This window comes from Erithacus rubecula, assembly GCF_903797595.1.
Source record: "Erithacus rubecula genome assembly, chromosome: 10".
Lineage (NCBI taxonomy): Eukaryota > Metazoa > Chordata > Aves > Passeriformes > Muscicapidae > Erithacus > Erithacus rubecula.
Window position 1 is genome coordinate 26,673,736 of NC_136662.1, and position 16,050 is coordinate 26,689,785.

The window sequence follows — 16,050 nt, forward strand, 5'->3', positions numbered from 1 at the left end:
AGTGTCAGACCACCTGCCTCGCTCCGGCCCGGGCTGAGCAGGGCACGGCGAGGGCGAGGATGCTCAAAAACATCTTTTCAAAAGGACATTGGGGGGCAGCAGCGTGTGCAAAGAAGGGCAACAAGGCTCATCAAGGGGCTGCAAAAGATCCCTGGGGAGATGAGCTGGGAGCGGGCTCAGGGCAGGAGGCTGCGGCCAGGCGGGGCCGGTCTCCTCTGCCGGGCCTGCAGTGACGGAACAAGGGGAAATGGCCCAGCTGAGACAGGGGAGATGCAGATTAGATATCAGAGAAAAGAAAATCACAGGGTGGTCAGGCAGTGGAACAGGTGCTGGAGTCACCATCCCCGGAGGTGTTTAGGAGGCGGTTCCAGCGGCAGTGCTGGGCGCTCGGCTGGCGGGAATGATCCCGCACGCTTCTTCCAGCCCCGCCGATCCTGGCTGACCCCCAGGGTGCGGGTGCAGCGGGTTTAGCGGTTCCAGCGGCAGTGCTGGGCGCTCGGCCGGCCTGGCTGATCCCGCACGCTCCTTCCAGCCCCGCGGCCCCCGAGGTGTCTGGGCCGGAGCCGCCCTCACCCAAAATGGCGGCGGGCGGTGGCGCTGAGCGCGGTGCGGCCGCCGGGCGGCAGGGGGCGCGCGAGGCGGGCCGGGCCGGCCGGGCGGAAGGACAGACGGACAGACAGACAGACGGACGGGCGGAGCGGCCGGCGGGGCCCAGCGGCACCGGCATCCCCGGCCCGGCGGGGACAGGTGAGCGGGACGGGCACGGGCGGGCCGAGGGTGCTGTCGGGGCCGCCATGGGGTCTGACGGGCCGGCCGGGCCCTGGCAGCCCCGCTGGGGTGCGAGCGCGGGCTGCGCTGCTGGGCTCTGGCTGTGCCGCTCCCGGGCAGCCCGGGTGTGTTGGACCGCGCTCTGCCCGGTGCCGGAGCGAGCTGCCTTCGCCCGGATCCGGCTGGTACCTGCCTGAGGCTCGTGCCTTTGGAGGTGTCACGCTGGGGGAGCTCTGCCTTTGGAGCAGAGCCCCGGCAGCGCTGGGAGCAGCCGCAGGAGGCTGTGCCGGGGGAGGCGGCGGGCAGGGCGCCGAGAGCCGCGCATTGCCTGTTCCTGCTGAGCACCCTGTGCGCGGCCGGCTCTCACTCCGCAAGGAAGCGCCGTGGAAATTCCACCTCTCTCTGCTAGCAAATCCACAATGTCCTTAGCTATCAATCCCTCTGGCTTTCCCTGCCGGGCTCCTCTATCCCTGGGTGTTCTGTGTAACGTCTGACGTTCATGTTTGTAATGTGTTGAAAATAAGATACAAAAGGGTTAATGCTCTTAACTCACAGTTGCGTGAGTAATGGTTTGTTTTGGCTCTGGGGAGCCACACCTGGGCATAGACCTCTTTGCCAGCTGGAGTTTCAATAGCCATAAAAGAATCTGGGAAGCTCGGGGTGCCAGGCTCCGTGTTTGATGGCCAGAGGAGCTGCCCTGGAGAGGGGGCTGTGTCTGCAGCTGGCTGTGGTACAGTGCAGCAGATCTCAGCTGGAGCACAGCACCAGGATGGCTCTGGTGCTACAATATTCGGCATGAGAAGGACATGGAACTGTTGGAGCAAGTCCAGAGGAGGCCATGAGGTTGATAAGGGGCATCTCCCCTGTGGCTGGTAGAGCTGGGGTTGTTCTGCCTGGAGAAGGTTGCATGGAGACCTCATAGCAGCCTTCCAGTGTCTGAAGGGGCTCCAGGGAAGCTGGAGAGGGACTCTGCATCAGCAAATGTGACAGGACAAGGGGGGAATGGCTGCAAATTGAACCTGGGGAAAATTATTTGAGGTGTGTGGAAGGAATTCTTCCCTGTGAGGGTGGGGAGGCCCTGGCAGAGGCTGTCCCATCCCTGGAAGTGTCCAGGGCCAGGTTGGACAGAGCTTGGAGCAGCTGGGATGGTGGAAGGTGTCCCTGCCCGAGTGGAATGAGATGAGCTTTTAAAGTCCCTTCCAGCCCAGACCATTCTAGGGTTCTGTTCCTGAAATGTGTCTCTGAAGCCAAATATGTCCATGTCCATTTGGAGGAACCTGAGACATCAGGTCGGCCCAGATATTCAGGTGTCCTGAGTGAAATCTGAGTGAGAAATCATCGAGGTAGAACAACTAAGTGAGGCACAGCTGGGAAGAGCAGAGTGCAGAGAAATGCATTGGCTGTGCCCAGGAGCAGCAGCTGGTGCCTTGCACACAGGTGAGGAGGGATATCCTGGGGCAGCCAGGGCAGAGCTGCCAGGTTCTGACTGGACAATATTCTCTATGGGGGCAGTGTGAATGCTTGTGTGCCAGGGAGGTCACAAAAAAAAAAAAAAAAAAATCCAGTTTAGAGCTGTGTGCTGTTGCTGCATTGTGTTTCCTTTTTACCTGTCAGCCCCCTCTGTGTAGTGCTGGGAAGCTGCAATTTAGATTTCCATAACTTCCCCTTTATGTCTTAAAGGTTCCCTTTAGCTTATCAGTGCTGAAAAGGTGCAGATTCATGCCTGACACCAGAGGGGAGAGAATGAGGAAGCTGCAAGTTCTGTAGTTAATTCAGTTTAGATTTTAGGTGGATCAGGACTCAGAAGCTCAACTGAAAGCCCCTCTTCCCACCATTTCTGGCTGCAGGGGTTGTTGTACCCCCTGGAGCATTAAAGGAGCCTGGAAATTGTAACAGACCAGCTCCCTTTCCAAAGGCCCTGAGCACTTCTGACCTCAGGGCTTGTGCAGACCTAACTGGAGACACAGGTGAGGGGCCAGAGCAGCAGCTGTGCTGGGGAGCTGGGAGACTCCTGTGTTGTTGCTTTCCTGAGGCCTCAGGTCGTGGCTGGAAACAACCACAATAAAGCAATTCTCCAGTTACAAAAAAATCAAACCAAGCTTGGGGGTGGGCAATTTTCCCCCCACTTTTCCTGAATGCAGAGGATTTGCTCTCTCCCTCTGATTCCTGCTGAAGGTTTGCTGTTCCTATGTGCAGACAGGTTCAGGTCTTGCCTGTGGACTGTGATCACAGCCTGATGACAGAGCATGTGCTGGGTCAGTGTTTTCCAAAAGAGCCTCTGCAATCAGTGTGTTTGTTTTACTGGTTTTGCATGTGAGGAAATGGCACAGAAATCTGTGTCAGCCTCTTCCTGACGGCTGTGGGAGGAAGGAAGGGTTGGCAGGCAGAAGGAATATTTGTCACATGGAGAGAAGGTAATCAAGGGGGAAAACATGCTGCTGGAGGAGGTACCTGGCTGTAGGTAACCTCCTGAAATCATTCCTCCTTTGCTGAAATCTACTCTGGCTTGCAGAACTGGGGAGTGGTGTTTTTAAGAAGGCCAGAGGCTCCTTGTGGAGTGGCAGTCACATTTCCTGAGTGCTGTCTGTGCTTAGTGTCAGTCAGACCCTGGGGGTGGGTGTCAGTGTGCCTGGGGTGTTGGTGGCTCTCAGCTTGGCAGCCGGGTCAGGGATCAGCTGCACTGGCTCAGAGCTGGTGCTGATCCTGGCACAGGTGCCAGTGCAGTCCAAGCCCCACCGTGAGAGCTGCTGACCCAAACCTTTTGTGGACACTGGGTTCCCTTTACAAAGTAAACTTTGGGGATTTTATTCTTGTCCTTAAAGTCAAGGAGAGGATACTGGCAGGAGGAGATTCTTCATGCCTGTTCCGTGCTTTGCAGAAAATGCTCTGAATGTGAACTGGACAGCTGGAACTGAAGCTGCCCAAAGAAACTCCTCCTTCAGCCAGAGCCTGTTCGTGGTGGGGAGGGCAGCTCAGCGAGGGATGGGCTCGGAGAACAGTGCTTTGAAGAGCTACAGCCTGGAGGAGACGCCCTTCACATTGCCCAGCGGCCACACCCTCTACCCGGCCGTGCTGCAGGATGGCAAACTCGCCTCCGTGTTCGTGTACAAGCGGGAGAACGAGGAGAAGGTCAATAAAGCTGCCAAGGTACTGCACTGTGCCTGCCACACGCCCCACACCTCTCCCTCCTCTTGTGCAGCATGGGAATCAGTTAACAGGGGCCAAACCCTTGGGAGTGAGGGCAGGAGAAAAGGTGGGAGCCAGCCTGGCCGTGGGGCAGACGGGGTGGCAGCTGCAGAGTTCATTGCATGCTGCAGTGCTGCCTGCCTTTGCAGGGTGCTGCCTCCTCCTGCAGATACACGTCAGGGCCTTTCTTTGGTGAATCCCATATTTATTATGAGTAAGACTTCTACTTAGTGTAAGATTTTCTCCATCCAGTGCCAGCAGGGAGCATACAGGACAGATGGAGAGACAAGAACAAGGGGAAATGGCTTCAAACTGAGAGAGTGTAGGTTTAGATTGGATATTGGGAAGAAATTCTTCTCTGTGATGGTGGTGAGGCTCTGGCACAGGTTGCTCAGAGAAGCTGTGGCTCCTCCTGAGTCCCTGGAATTATCAAGGCCAGACTGGGCAGGGCTTGAAGCAACCTGGGATAGTGGAAGGGGATGGAACAAGATGGTCTTTTAGGTCCTTCCAACCCAGACCATTGTATGATTCTGTTTCAGTATACTATAAAATATAAAAAGTTGTGCAGTCTGAGTGAGGAAGTTTGCAGTGTGCTTGGTGAGGAGCAGGGATGGGCTGTCTGAACCATGAGAAAACACGGCTAAGGGGGCAGGACCAAGCTCTGCTGTGGAGGAGATGCCTCAGAGGAGGTCTAACACACACCTTTGTTTCTGGAAGCACCTGAAAACTTTGCGCCACCCTTGCCTTCTGCGCTTCCTCTCGTGCACCGTGGAAGCAAACGGGATCCACCTGGTTACAGAGCGGGTGAGGCCCTTGGAGATCGTCCTGCAGACACTCTCTGCTGCAGAAATCTGTGCAGGGATCTACGATGTGTTGCTGGCACTCATCTTCCTCCATGACAGGGTAGGAACCCCTGGCAGCATGGGGCTCTGGTGGGAGATGGAGGGAGTGTGACAGGAGAGCGTTGTACCTGGGCTTGTCTGGGTGACTCATTGCTGGTGCCTCCCAAAAAGGCAGACAGGTGCCCTACAGGTCTTGTAGGCTGAAACTGTTGAACCTGGCTGCTTTGGAGGAGGAACAGCAATTGAAGATGTGGAAATGAGGGAGCAAGCAGTTTGCAGTTCATGGATCTGCTTGTAGCCCTTCTTGCTTTAGGGAAAGGGGATTGTTCCCACTGCTGTTTGTTTACAGCTGCTGCCCCATGCTAGAGATGGGTGTCAGTGCTGCCCTGTCTGGGCCCTGTGTGTTTGCCCAGGACTGCAGGTAAATCCCAGCTCAGACTGTAGTTCTGGGCTTTTGTGTTCACAGCTGGAGAACTTTCCTGGATTTACAGTTGCATTGCAGGGGCTGTGACAATTAGGGCTTTGTGTGCTCCAAAACCCTGGCCCTCCTGCCTGGCACCTACTGGTCACCTACAAAATCCCAGAGGAACTGTGTGCTTTTTTGGCAGCTTTCCCTCAGCCCCCTGCAGCACCTAATTAGTGCTGATTAAGATTTTGCATCTTCATCTGTCCCCCAAGTTACTAATTTTTTTTTTTATGTTTTAGGGAAACCTAACACATAACAACGTCTGTTTGTCATCTGTGTTTGTGAGTGAGGATGGGCACTGGAAGCTGGGAGGAATGGAAACAGTCTGTAAATTCAGTGAAGCCACCCCAGAGGTAAGAGCCAAGCCAAGTGCACCCTGGTTGCCCAGGGGAGGATTCCTGGCCTGTGGAATCTGGCCATCTATGGATGTGAAGGTCCAAGTCCTTCCACTTAGCTGGATTTGCCATTAAATGTGTTGGCTCACTTCCAGCTCTGTCCTGAATCTTTGCTCTAGGGACACCATAACCATAAACTAAAATGTCTACACAAATTAATAAGCTACTTTTCTAAGGGACACTTCTGGCTGGAGAGTGAGAAATCTTTGCCCTTCTGGACTGCTACAAAAATAAACAAAAAAAAGAGCAGGAAGATGCAGGTTGAAACGAATCATTAAGGAAAATAGTTTAAATGCCTCCTTAGCATTTTCATTGCTTGGTAGCAGAAAGAACAATTCCTCTTTTGATCTCTGCAGCCCTGGGTGCCAGCAGAAGGGGCAGGGGCACAGCCCTGGCCCATGGGCACAGCCTGCTGTGCTGCTTGGCACTGAGGGGACAGGCAGGCAGCTCATGGCCCCTCTTGTCCTTGCAGTTCCTCTGCCATGTGAAGTCAGTGCGAGACCAGTCGTGCATCCCCTGTGAGGAGATGGTGAGTGACAGCTCAGGGAGCTTCCTGTGCCACACTAGAAAAACATGGGCAGGAAATACGTTTACATTCATGTTGTATTTCCTCATGTCTAAATGGCTAATGGAAGTGGCTCTTGGATAACATCTGAGGTTACCTCTGTTCCTTTTGGCCCTCCTGTGTCCCATCCCTGGTTTGGGAATGGTGTTGGGCACAGGTAATAGTACTTTTCAAACGCTTTGTGTTGGTTCTAAATCACCAAAGTTTTGCAAAAATAACAGAGTAGTTGCTGAGATTACCTAGATCACTGTGGCTCCTGGTTGTGTAACTCTCGCCACAGCCTTTTCCTTACCTGTTAGTCACTTCCCAGCTGCTGAGAATCCTTGGAGCTGCTTGTGCTGGAGGAGCACACTTCTGCTCTCTAATTACTGCCTGTTTCCATAGAAATGCTGAAAGCTGTTGACTGCCTCCATTCATCAGGGAGTTGTTCCATCATCGTGGAGTTGCTCCTTTGGGTTATAAATTCCCCTGTGGAGGTTTTTTTAGCATAATACTCGTACAGTGGAGCTTTGGTGCTATAAAAAGAACTGGAGAGTGTATATGGTGGGGAGTGGGAATAAAGGCTTATGGAAAACATCACATATTTCATAAGCTCCTGATTTGCTGTTTTTTCTTTTGTTTTGTTTTGTTCTGTTTTGTTTTCAGTCTGCAGACTTCAAAATCCTGCCCAGCAGCTACGGGCACGCGAGGGACGCCTACGCATTTGGGACAACAGTTGAGAATCTCCTGACAGTTCTCAATGATCAGGGTGAGAATGACACTGGTTTATTTTGCTGGTGACAGCCCTGTGGTTCATTCCTTGTGTGGTTGAATGTTTCACCTTTTGCTGCAGCTGGCAGGAGTGTTGTGGGCTCAGTGGCCAGTGGTGTTGTTTGTTTGCAGACCTTGGCTTTTCCTGTGTTCCCCTTTTCCTGTGGGGATGTGTCAGATGTGGCTGGAGCTCACCAGTCTGTGACAGGAGCACTCCCAAACCTGCTCTGGACCTACCAGGGGTTGTGGCTGTGGCACGTGGGTCTTGAGCAGGGACTGCCACTTCCAGCACAGAGGCAGCAGGAAGTTTCCTGGGAGATCAGTAGCACTCCTTGGAGGCCCAGTAGCCAGGCAGGTTAGGAAGAGAAATGGAAATGCTGTTTTCCCCTTCCTTTTGCACTTCTGCTATCAATTAGAGCTAAAAGTCAATTGGTGGGGTGGTGGAGGACTCCTGAACATACCTTGTTCAGTGTGGAGAGAGAAATCTAACTGTAGGTGCTCTGGATTTCAGTTTCAGCAGATATTCTCTCCAGCTTTCAGCAAACCTTGCACTGTACACTGCTGAACCCAGACCCAAAGTGTCGCCCACCACTGTCCAGCTTACTGTCTCACGAGTTCTTCAGGTAAGGACAGCAATATCAGGCCTGTCTTGGTACTGCTTGTTTCTGTTTTGCAAAGCATCAGTTTTGTGAAGGTGGGAGGGGAGTGCAGGCTTAATCTCTGCCTCTTGCAGGGATCTTTGACAAAGAGGCTCCTTAAATTAAGGAGGAGTTACCAGCCCTCCCAAAGAGGTGCTGAGCAGCAGCCTTCAGGTATCACCTCCTTGCTGGCCCTCGTGATTCAGCAGCATTTGACTTGGGCCCCTCTATCTTTTTTCTCTCATCTAAAAGAATGGTGGGGCATTACAGTCTCTTCACTCTAGGTGGTTTAAGCATCAGTAAGAATTGCACTTGACAGCTTTTGGTTTTGCACTTAGGAATGATTTTCTGGAAGTTGTGAATTTTCTGAAGACCTTAACACTAAAGTCTGAGGAGGAGAAAACGGAATTTTTCAAGTAAGTGAAGGAACTGTAATGTGGAAGTTTTTTACTTCAGAATAATAAAGCATTCTGCAAATGGATTGTGGGGAGACCTGGGAAGGCTCCTGGCCAAAGGTACTCCTTAGGTGGCAGATTTGGTGGCTTTGGCAGAACCTTGTTCACTCTGTAACACCTTGAGTACCTCAGCCACAGTAAGACTCCTATCAAAGAGGAAACTCTTCACCTCTTGTTTCCCAGTTCCTCATGACTGGTTTGGTGTTTGGGAGGAGCAGTCCCTGCTGGGCTCTGCATCAGCCTGATGCTCCCCAGCCTCCAGAGTGATGCAGCTCCAGTGAGAGAGTTTGCAGTAAGACTTGCTGGGTGAATTAATCATGTGGTGCCAAGAGTAAAGCTGCTGCCTGTAATGGATGTCTTGGCTGCAGTAGGAACATTATGCAGTCAATTTCACTGTTGTGATCCCCAAGAATTTTTTGTCAGGGAATCTTCTGAGTAATCATGGCATTAACTAGGCCTGAAAAGGGGAGAAACTTAATCTTTCTTTTTCCATGTGAAAGAGCCTTGGTGTTCTCACAGACCTGTTTTCCTGCCTGTTTTATACATCAGTTATTTTTCATTAGTTTGAGGCATAACTGGAGGGAGTAAGAGGAGAATGGGGATCCTTAGCTGGAACATTCAGAGTGGTTCTCACTATCTCTGTGTCAGCAGTGTTTACTGAGGGAGGGGATGAACACTTTAAGATGGGGAGTGCCTTTTATCAGGCAGAAGGGTTTTCACAGCATGTGCACCCTTCTCTTGATCTCCTCCAAGCATACAGAAAAAGCAGTAACTGATAATTAATATTTTAAAAATTTAAATCTGACTGACAAGAGCAGTTGCACAAAATTAAACTCTCATAAACCCAGTCAGTACTCTGATGGCCTCATTAGATGGAGGTGGTTTCAAAATGTGTAAGGAAAACTTCCCTTGTGTGGAAGGTAGAACAGCCTTTTCCTAAGCAGCAGGAAAATCCTTGTGATGGCCCAGGGTGTGGAGTGAGAGGAGAACTCTCTGCTGCAGTTTTGACTGTAGCTCTTCACAGTTTGATGTCCCAGCAGCTTCCTGTGCCAGCTGGGTGTGCTTGTGCCAGCCCTGATCCGGGTGTGGGGTTTTACAGGATGTGCTTCTGGCTCTGTAGGTCAGACTGCAGACAGAGGGAGAGGCTGCAGTGGGACATTCTGGAAGAAGGGAAAATGATATTAAGGAAAACTGGCAAAAATGCATGGAAGGCTGCCTTGATACTAATTGCTGTCTCCTGGAATGCAGATTCCTGCTGGACAGGGTGGCTGGCTTGTCAGAGGAGCTGATAGCATCACGGCTGGTGCCTCTCCTACTCAATCAGCTCGTGTTTGCAGAACCTGTAGCTGTCAAGAGTTTTCTTCCTCATCTGCTGGGCCCAAAGAAAGGTGACCTTTAAATATTTCCTCATCACAATTATTCCTGACAAGTTTGGAATGAACTGAGCCGTTGTTTCATTGAATCAAGGGAATAGTGGTGTTTCCCTAAGCAGAACAAATACTGTAACAGGCAGAACTGGAAAGGACAGTTACCTGTGCTTCCTCCTTTGCACTGCTCTGCTGATGCTGGGAGGAGAATTAGGAATGATCCAGGTGTCAGCACTCAGTAGTTTCTGGGTGAGCTGTCTCTCGTGGGGGAAGCAGCCTTTTCCCATCCTCCCCTCTGTTCCCTAGAGCAAAGTGGGGAGAGCCAGACCAGCTGCCTGCTGTCTCCAGCCCTGTTCCAGGCCCACGTGATCCCTGTGCTGCTGAAGCTGTTTGAGGTGCATGAGGAGCACGTGCGGATGGTGCTGCTGTCTCACATCCACGCCTACGCCGAGCTGTTCTCCCAGGAGGAGCTGAAGAACATCATACTGCCACAGGTGAAGGACAGCAGGACAATGGGGGGTATATCCATGGGATTTCACTGAGTCACTGAATGGTTTGGGTTAGAAGGGACTTGAAGGGTGTCCTGGTTTGAAGGACAGTTATCTGCCAATAAAGGCAGAAGTTTCTCTTTGAAATTCAGAATGTAACCACCCCCCCTCCGAATTATTATGATTTTGAAATCAAGGGGCTCTCAGGCAAAGATAGGGGAATTAGGAATAACAGTTCTTTACTAGGAAAATTACAATAGAAATGCAGTATTACAAAGAACAATCCCAAAACACTGCCAGAGTCAGAATCCAAGCTGACACCCGTCAGTCAGTCAGGGTGGTGGCAGCAGTCCCATTCAATGGTGGCTGCATCCTCCTGCAGGGGCAGATGTGGTTCAGCTGGAGCAGTGCTCCTGGAGAAGGTGCAGTTTCCTCTGAAGGTGCAGGGATGATGTGGAAAGGTCTGGCTTTCCTCTGGAATCCAGTGTTAAGAAGGTCCCTTGGTGTCCAAAATCTCAGTTTTTCTCTGGGTAGGAAAGGCTTGGCTGCTCCCCCTGGCTGGAGCATCTCCCAGTGGGATGATGGAATTTTATCAGTCATGCAGTGGGACTGAATGGGCCAGCAGCAGATGATATCTGCCTGGAGGGAGGACGGGCTGTGGAAAGATAAAGATGATTGCCCCAGCTGGTTTAAAGCTGGCCCATTAGCAGATAATATGTGCCAGGAGATCAGGGTCACTGCCCCAACTGGCTCAGCAGATGGTGACAGGATACACATTGCTGGGCACATCAACCCAACACCAGGTCAGGTTGCACAGAGCCTGATTCACCCACTGGGATCAGCCACCCTATTTAACTGGTAGTACAAATTGGAAGGCTGATTTTAGGCTTTGAAACAACATCCAGTCTCTACTTAGAGCTGTAGGGGATTAGAAATGAGATGTGCTGCCAAAGTAACAGTTGAAGAGGAAAGCAGTGCAGAAGCAGAGTTTTCTGCTGTGCTGACATCAGTGTGTTGTGGGTGCAGGTGCTGCTGGGCCTGCGGGACACCAGTGACTCCATCGTGGCCATAACCCTGCACAGCCTGGCTGTCCTCGTCTCCCTGCTCGGGCCTGAGGTGGTTGTAGGTGGAGAAAGAACAAAGATCTTCAAAAGCTCTGCACCAAGTTTCATGAAAACTGCTGATATCTCCCCAGAAGGTAAAAGATACGGTCAGAGTGTTCTTGGGATGCTTGCCTGTTCTGTCCAAGCAGTGTAGGCAGAATTCATTGCATTATTAATCTGGTTCCTGGCGACAGGTTAATTGAAAAACAAAAACTTAATCTACAGCCAAACTTGGATTTTAAGTTAGGTGCTATTTGTAGATACAGAATTGATATCAGAAGAAGAGTTATATAAAAGTATTTTAAATGTACCAAATATATTGGGAAAAAAGTGAAACCTCTTTTTCATTTAAGAATCCCTGGAAGTAAAGGAGATAGTGTATGTGCGTGTCTTTTGTGGAAAAACTACATTGCCTTTCTAAAGGACTTGTATAGGCTGTTTTTTAATATTCCTTCTGGTTTTCCTGTTCTTAAAAGCAGTAAATCTCATGTTCTTCCTCCAATTTCTATTCATAGATTGGAAAAGGAATACGAGCTTTCCTATTTTGTCAGCTCTCTGGAGGCTTGCCAGCTAATGCAAGTGAAGACAGTAGCCCCTGCACCTGCTAGATAACTTGGAACCAAGTGTGCTAAGGGAAAGCTTCTCTGGATATTGAAACTAAGAATGTTTATAACAAGGGAAAAGTCAGCATCTGTGCAACTTTAGACATAGAGATACCAAGTGAAATACACAACAGAGATCAGTTTAAGTGCTTGCTTCCTGTTTATGTGTGTACTGGCAGCTACCACCCTTCATTAAAATCTGTGGATGGCTCACTGCATTAGTTTCTTTACATTATTTATTTTAGTAGACTGCAGTAAATAAACCACTTTGGATTGCAGGCTGAAACCAGGTTTATTTTTCAGAATATACTTAAAATTAGATCTGATTTAACTATTGGTAAACAACACAAACCCCACCTTTGTCCTCAACAGTGAATGACAATCTGCAAAAGCTGAGCACATGAGGCTTAACAAGCTGTTTGGTCAAGCCCCTCAAAGGATGTGCCCTTTATGAAGGGTGCTGGGGGAGGGGGTGGGTTCTTTGTGTTCTTTGCAGTCCTTTCCCTTGGGCTTTGTGGCACTGGTGGTCCCTAGCCTAGGCAGGCACAGCTGGCTGGGAACACACATGAGCCCTGTGGAAGGAAGTGCAGCACTGGCCCAAACTGTGCCATTCTGAAGTGGTGGCAGCAGGGTCCCAAATAGCTGAGGCTGGTGTTGGCAAACCAGCACCACCACTGATTGTACTCTGCAGCTCCCAAAAATGAAAAAATGAATTGCAACAAGGTGCTTTGCTAAGCTATCATCACTGGGCCAAGGAAATACACATGCCTTGGGCAGCTCCAATGTACAGACTTGACTGCCCACCACCCACCTCACCTCAGGCTGGGATATGAGGGCAGCTGGCAGTCAGTTTAGAGCAGAGAGTCCCATTGGAGGAAGCTGCTGTGCCCATGCCCAGGCATGGAAAGGGGTTTCTGTAGTGTCATGAATTTGCTTATGCTTGGAATTGTTGTGAGCGAGTGCAGTGTTTTTGTATAAGGGAGGTACCAGGGGATTTGTGATGCAGTTGGGATTTTGGATCCAGCCAGGTGGCAAACAGCATTTTTAAAGCATTTGCTCTGATCCTAATCAGTTTATTCATTGTGTGTTTCTTGAAAGGACATGTCAGCAAAAGCTGACCATGTACAGTTGCCATAACTTTGTACTGGCAAGAGCTGCAGGCAGCAGGAACAGAGGAGTATTATGTTATATATGGATCAGGAGGTGCAGCTGTTGGATTGCTGTGCCAAGCCTCAGTGTTGTTCAAAAAGAACATTCCAGTGCTGCAGGCAGTTCAGCTCAGAGTGACAGCACACCTTGTGGACTTGTGTCCTTTCTTTCCCTTTATGCTGGCAGGTTCCCCCAGTCATGGTGTGAGCAATCAGAGAAACCAAACTTCTCGGCCCCTGAAGAGCAGTCCCAGCTCATTCCCCAGCTCTGCAAATGCACCTGGCAAGAAGCTTCCTGTGCAACAGGACAGGCCCCTGCCTTCAAAGACAGGTAAAATGTACCCTAATGCTTCCTTTCAGAAATCTAGTGTTCACCAATGCAGTGATGGTGAAAAGATTTGCCTTTTCCCTCCATGTGCTGATCTGAAAGGTTCAGTGCACCAAGGAAGGCAACAGTGAAGGAAGGGGAATGTGGTCCTTAATATCCAAAGGAATAGCTCTTTGGGAAGCTGACAGACACAGACTGGGTGCCTGGATTTGAATTTGTTTTCTTATGGCAGATTCTGTGCTGTGCTTTCACCCCTCTCCCAGCCCAGCAGATACTCTGGATTTACAGGTCAGCTCATTCTGACAGTCAAAGCTGATTCTGTTTCCTTCCATGGCCTTTTCTCAGTCACCTGTTGCTTATCAGCAATCAGCTTGTATTGCCCTAGGGCTCTGAGGTGAATTCCCTCCTTTGCAAGCAGGAAGGTGTCCCTGCTTTCTAATCCAAGAGGATCTTTCTTTCCAATCAGTTACTGGCTTGTTCCCAGGCCAGGTAGTGCTTGTAATGACAAGAAGTTTTAGACACAACTCCATCTCTGCCTGACTTGCTCTCTTTAAATGGGTATGTAACACCTTTGTGTTTCACAGGTGAGCAAGGTACTCAGCCCTCCCTGAATGGAATTCCTGGAAGCATTAATACACTGGGGAGCAGCAGGAGCTCTAAGACTACCTCAGAAAAGCCAGCAGAGGAGTGGCCAGACTGGAGTGAGCCAGAGGAGACGGACACTGAGAAAACTGTGAACATTCAAATTCAGCCCCGGGAACTGCAGGGCAGCGTGGGACCTTATTTTGCTGATCATGATGTAGATGAGAAGCCTTGGGATGACTTTGAACCCAGGAGCCCCAGTCCTAAACTGTCCTCAGGAAAGTGCCCCACTGTGACACAGGCTGATGCAGCTGAAAGGCCAAGGCCTGTGCCAGGTACCCATCAACTGAGCAAAGAATTGAAAAGCCTCAGACTGAGTCCCCCCACAAAGTCTTGTCATGGGAACAGCTGGAGCAATGACAAGTGGGACCATGAGGAACAACTGGGAGAAACTGTGTTGCCAAAATCCTTTCAGGAAAGGTTGAAGTCTTCATCAGAGTCTGGCCTGGGAGAAGAATTCACGATCAAAGTGAAGAAGAAACCTGTGCACGACCCTGAGCTGGACTGGTTTGCTGACATGATCCCAGATATTAAACCTTCTTCCTCCCTCTTGATTTTACCTGAGGCAAGGACAGAAGCAGTTGTTCCCACCCACTTGGGTGGGGTGTCCAGCAGAGAAGGTGCCTCCCAGACTGTGCTGTTTTCATCCAAATTTGCAGCAGCTGATGTGATTGAGGTAAGAGGCTTGAGGTTTAGGTGACTGCAGTTCTGAGAGGCTCCCCAGCACTCAGCATCTTAGCTGGCAGCAGGTAAAGCAAAGAGATCTGTAAGGAAACAGGGAATGGGCTCCATTTGTACACAACTGGAAGTACTAAGGAATTTTAGCTCCAGCTTTTACTCTGTGATGCTGCATCCTGGATACAGGAATCCTGTGATTTGTTAAGGAGGGTTTTGGTTTGTCAGACAGGTGAAACAAGGCTGGATCCTGGCTGCTGAGCAGACATGGTCCTGTGCACAAACAGGAGGGGTTTCAGGCACAGAGAATGCTCAGGACTGAAGTGTTTTTCCTGACTCTTCTAGCAAAACACAATAGCATTGTAAATTAAGGTCTAGGAAACATGAACCTCTGGGTTACAGAGTAAAGCTTTTTGGGTGTGTTGTTCTCATGAAAGAGAAATGTTTCAGCTATTCTATTTCAGAGACACAGGGGAGGGCCACAAAACTGGGGTTTCTTTAAGCAGATAAATCCCTGTAGCCCAATCAGGGAGACTCCAAAGACCATTGCTGTTTGCTAGGAGGGGAGGCAGCATTCCCACTTGAACATGTAACTCCTTTAGGAAATAGGTGTTGACTTCAAGTTGTTTTGCTCATTCAGCCTCAAGAGAACTACCCCAGGAATAGCTGGGAGTATGGGGAGAGGAGCCTGGGCTGTAAACTGAAGTTGTTTATGACATTTGGAAGTGGCACAGTGTCCTGTGACTGTTGACCCCCATCCCATTTTGGGGGGAGGCCAAGATCAAACTTAGAATACAACAAGAAAAAAGCTCTTTCGTGGGGAAAGAAATTATCTAATGTATGGCAGCCTTTTTTAATGGAAGTAGGTTTGATACAAACAGTAAAAAAACCAAAACCTAAGACTCCTTTTTAAATCTACTTTTGTCTTTAAGGTAATTTCTCCTGTAGTTCAAAGTTCTTTAGGACCATAAGCTGGAAGTACTGACACTTCATATTTGGGCTCTTGGCCAAGTGGATGAATGCTTTACTATCCCAAACCACACAGGCTCCTGCCTGGCTCCTGGGGCTGTGCTAAGCACACAAGTACATTACATATACCTTAATCTTGATAATTTTATGTGATTCTAGGCTGAAGCTACAGGCTGGGGTGAAGAAGAGGAGTTGAACTGGGAAGATGATACAAACTGGTAACAGTTCTGAACAACACCAAGGCAATTCATAGTGTGTTGGATCCTGTGACAGGAGTTGCTGCTTCCCCAGTACAATGGATAAAGTACCTCAGCACTGTTTTTGCCACAAGGCAGGCACTTGCTGCAAAGCCACGAGATCCCCTGGGGCCTGAGCTCTTGCCAGGGATGCTCCTTCCCAGTCTGTGCCAAAAGCTGCAGGGGTGAGCCTGCACTCGAGCAATAGGCCCAGCTGTGGGGCTGCCACTGCTCCGGGCCACAGGACGGCGTGATGGAGGTGATGGTGCTGATGTGCTGCTGGAGGCCAAGAGTGGTGGAGATTGATCCAGAACTCACCCCTGCCCTGAAAAACTGCTGACAATAAATGAAAGTCACACTGAGTTTCTTGGTTAATGTGCCTTTTTCCTTTGGTTTTCTTGTTTGGCTTTTTTTCTTTCTTTAGCAG

At 50.1% G+C, this 16,050-nt stretch overlaps 1 protein-coding gene across 1 annotated transcript; it reads left to right on the forward strand.

Moving 5' to 3' along the window:
* Window positions 1–607: 607 nt before the first annotated feature.
* SCYL3 (SCY1 like pseudokinase 3) lies at window positions 608–15,985 on the forward strand. Its single transcript, XM_079314625.1, has 14 exons — window positions 608–747; window positions 3,647–3,915; window positions 4,672–4,857; window positions 5,502–5,615; window positions 6,130–6,186; window positions 6,868–6,970; window positions 7,484–7,595; window positions 7,949–8,026; window positions 9,314–9,453; window positions 9,739–9,926; window positions 10,947–11,118; window positions 12,961–13,104; window positions 13,686–14,419; window positions 15,547–15,985. The coding sequence occupies exons 2-14, from the start codon at window positions 3,751–3,753 to the stop codon at window positions 15,607–15,609; spliced, it is 2,256 nt and encodes a 751-aa protein (XP_079170751.1). The 5' UTR covers window positions 608–747; window positions 3,647–3,750; the 3' UTR covers window positions 15,610–15,985.
* The last annotated feature ends 65 nt before the right edge of the window (window positions 15,986–16,050 follow it).

Bases quoted from the DNA above. Each gene is read 5' to 3' on its own strand.
- SCYL3 (XM_079314625.1), top strand. From the start codon at position 3,751: ATGGGCTCGGAGAACAGTGCTTTGAAGAGCTACAGCCTGGAGGAGACG. The intron at 3,916-4,671 runs GTACTGCACTGT...TGTTTCTGGAAG, and splicing joins AGGTCAATAAAGCTGCCAAG to CACCTGAAAACTTTGCGCCA. The intron at 8,027-9,313 runs GTAAGTGAAGGA...CCTGGAATGCAG, and splicing joins GAGAAAACGGAATTTTTCAA to ATTCCTGCTGGACAGGGTGG.